This window comes from Triticum dicoccoides, chromosome 7A (assembly GCF_002162155.2).
Source record: "Triticum dicoccoides isolate Atlit2015 ecotype Zavitan chromosome 7A, WEW_v2.0, whole genome shotgun sequence".
Taxonomy (NCBI): Eukaryota; Viridiplantae; Streptophyta; class Magnoliopsida; order Poales; family Poaceae; genus Triticum; species Triticum dicoccoides.
Window position 1 is genome coordinate 2688400 of NC_041392.1, and position 3652 is coordinate 2692051.

Consider the following 3652-nt stretch of genomic DNA (forward strand, 5'->3'; position numbering starts at 1 on the left):
CATTTCCTTCTGCTCCTCGTTGGGTTCGACACTCTTACTTATCGAAAGGACTACGATAGATCCCCTATACTTGTGGGTTATCAAGACTCTTTTCTGGCGCCGTTGCCGGGGAGTGAAGCGCCTTTGGTAGGTGGAATTTGGTAATGAAAAATTTATATAGTGTGCTGAAATTTACTGTCACTTGTTACTATGGAACATAATCCTTTGAGAGGCTTGTTCGGGGTATCTTCACCCCGACCAGTAGAGCAAAGAGTTGCTCCTCAACCTACTGAACCTATCAAAAATGTTTACTTTGAAATTCCTTCGGGTATGATAGAGAAACTGCTAGCTAATCCTTTTACAGGAGATGGAACAATGCATCCCGATTTGCACCGAATCTATGGATGAAGTTTGTGGATTATTGAAGCTTGCAGGTATGCCCAAGGATATTATCAAGAAGAAGGTTTTCCCTTTATCTTTGAAGGGAAAGACATTGACATGGTTTAGGCTATATGATGATATGGGATCATGGAACTACAAACGATTGAAATTGGAATTTCATCAGAAGTTTTATCCTACGCATCTTGTTCAACGTGATCGTAATTATATATATAATTTTTGGCCTCGCGAAGGAGAAAGCATCGCTCAAGCTTGGGGGAGGCTTAAGTCAATGTTATATTCATGCCCAAATCATGAGCTCTCAAGAGAAATTATTATTCAAAATTTTTATGCTCGGCTTTCTCTCAATAATCGCTCCATGTTCGATACTTCTTGTACTGGTTCTTTTATAATGATGACTATTGAATTCAAATGGGATTTATTGGAAAGAATTAAACGCAACTCTGAAGATTGGGATCTTGACGAAGGTAAGGAGTCAGGTATACCACCTAAGTTTGATTTTGTTAAATCTTTTATGGATACCGATGTTTTTCATGAATTTAGCATTAAATATGGGCTTGGCTATGAGATAGTAGCTTCTTTCTGTGAATCCTTTGCTACTCATGTTGACCTCCCTAAGGATAAGTGGTTTAAATATAATCCTCCCGTTGAAGTAAAGGTAGTTGCACCTATTAAAGTTGAAGAAAAGACTATCACTTATAATGTTGATCCTATTGTTCCTACTGCTTATATCGAGAAACCACCTTTTCCTGTTAGAATAAAGGATCATGCTAAAGCTTCAACTGTGGTTCATAAGAGTAATACTAGAACACCTACACCCCCTGAGAAAATTAAAGTTGAACCTAGTGTTGTTATGGTTAAAGATCTCTTGGCCGATAATATTGATGGGCATGTTATTTACTTCTGTGATGAAGCTGCTAGAATTGCTAGACCAGACACCAAAAATAAACATAGACCTGTTGTAGGCATGCCTGTTATTTCTGTTAAAATATGAGATCATTGCTATCATGGCTTATGTGATATGGGTGCTAGTGCAAGTGCAATACCTCATTCCTTATACAAAGTAATTATGCATGATATTGCACCTGCTGAGATAGAGGAAATTGATGTTACAATTAAGCTTGCCAATAGAGACACTATTTCACCAGTTGGGATTGTTAGAGATGTTGAAGTCTTGTGTGGGAAAGTTTAATATCCTGCTGATTTTCTTGTTCTTGGTTCCCCACAAGACAACTTTTGTCCCATTATATTTGGTAGACCCTTCTTGAATAATGTTAATGCTAGGATAGATTGCAAAAAGGATGTTGTTACTATCGGTTTGGGGAATATGTCTCATGAGTTTAATTTTGCTAAATTTCGTAGACAACCCCATGATAAAGAATTGCCTAGTAAAGATGAAATTATTGGTCTTGCTTCTATTGCCGTGCCTCCTAATGATCCTTTAGAACAATATTTGCTTGACCATGAAAATGATATGTTTATGAATGAAAAAAGGGAAAGATATGAAGTATTCTTTAAACAGGGACCTATTTTGAAACACAACTTGCCTATTGAAATCCTAGGGGATCCTCCGCCACCCAAGGGTGATCCCGTGTTTGAGCTCAAACCATTAACTGATACTCTTAAATATGCTTATCTTGATGAAAATAAGATATATCCTGTTATTATTAGTGCTAACCTTTTAGAGTATGAAGAAAAGAAATTATTGAAAACTCTGAAGAAGCACCGTGCTGCTATTGGATATACTCTTGATGATCTTAAGGGCATTAGTCCCACTCTATGCCAGCACAAAATAAAATTGGAGAAAGACGCTAAACCGGTAGTTGATCACCAAGGATGGTTAAATCCTAAGATGAAAGAAGTGGTAAGAAAAGAAATACTAAAGCTTCTGGAGGCAGGTATGATTTATCCCGTTGCTGATAGTCAGTGGGTAAGTCCTGTCCATTGTGTCCCTAAGAAGAGAGGTATTACTGTTGTTCCTAATGATAAAAATGAATTGATCCCACAAAGAATTGTTACAGGTTATAAAATGGTAATTGATTTCCGCAAATTAAATAAAGCTACTAAAAAGGATCATTACCCTTTACCTTTTATTGATCAAATGCTAGAAAGACTATCCAAACATACACATTTTTACTTTCTAGATGATTATTCTGGTTTTTCTCAAATACCTGTGTCAAAAGAGGACCAAGAAAAGACCATTTTTACTTGCCCTTTCGGTACCTTTGCTTATAGACGTATGCCTTTTGGTTTATTTAATGCACCTTCTACCTTTCAAAGATGTATGACTGCTGTATTCTCTAACCTTTGTGAAAAGATTGTTGAGGTTTTCATGGATGATTTCTCCGTGTATGGAAATTCTTTTGATGATTGCTTAAGCAACCTTGAGCGAGTTTTGCAGAGATGTGAAGAAACTAATCTTGTTTTGAATTGGGAGAAGTGCCACTTTATGATTAATGAAAGTATTGTCTTGGGGCATAAAATTTCCGAAAGAGGTATTGAAGTTGATAAAGCTAAAGTTGATGCTATTGAAAAGATGCCGTGTCCTAAGGACATTAAAGGTATAAGAAGTTTCCTTGGTCATGCCGGTTTTTATAGGAGGTTCATTAAGGACTTCTCTAAAATTTCTAGGCCTCTGACTAATCTCTTACAAAAAGATGTTTCTTTTGTCTTTGATGATGATTGTGTAGAAGCATTTGAAATACTTAAGAAAGCCTTGATTTCTGCACCTATTGTTCAGCCACATGATTGGAATTTATCCTTTGAAATTATGTGTGATGCTAGTGATTATGCTAGTCTCTCTGTTCTGCACCCATTGGAGCATAAGAAATTTACAGACTGTAATAATAAAGCTAGTCTCTCTGTTATGCAGGACGCGATTGAAGAGTGCCGAAAGCTCTGTGGCGGACATGGTTACCTGAATAGCAGTGGGCTTCCAGAACTGTTTGCAGTCTATGTTCCTGCCTGCACCTATGAAGGAGACAATGTCGTTTTGCTCTTGCAGGTGAGTGTCGTTTTGCACCTGATCCGCTTTAGCTTGTTTTTTGTACCTCGGTTCAGTATTGGTCAGTAGTAGTATAAACACAACCTTTGGTGCTCTCTGCAGCTCCTCCGCGTGGACGCGGCCGGCAGCGGCCAGATACAAGCGGCCTCTCCTCCCGCGTGAGCATGGCGGCTGCTTTGTCGTCCTCCGCCGCGACCGTAGCCATCTCCATCACCGGGCACGTGGGGAGCCGATGGCGACGGGGAACTTCAGCAAACCTGCTAAGGAGCT

The 3652-nt window shown here is 38.7% G+C and overlaps 1 protein-coding gene across 1 annotated transcript in view; it reads left to right on the plus strand.

Moving 5' to 3' along the window:
* Positions 1 to 3244: 3244 nt before the first annotated feature.
* Positions 3245 to 3652, plus strand: part of LOC119329858 (peroxisomal acyl-coenzyme A oxidase 1-like) — a 46067-nt gene continuing 45659 nt past the window's right edge. The window contains exon 1 of the mRNA XM_037602953.1: positions 3245 to 3382. Within this exon, the coding sequence (XP_037458850.1) occupies positions 3245 to 3382 (138 nt within the window). The remainder of the gene's footprint in view (positions 3383 to 3652) is intronic.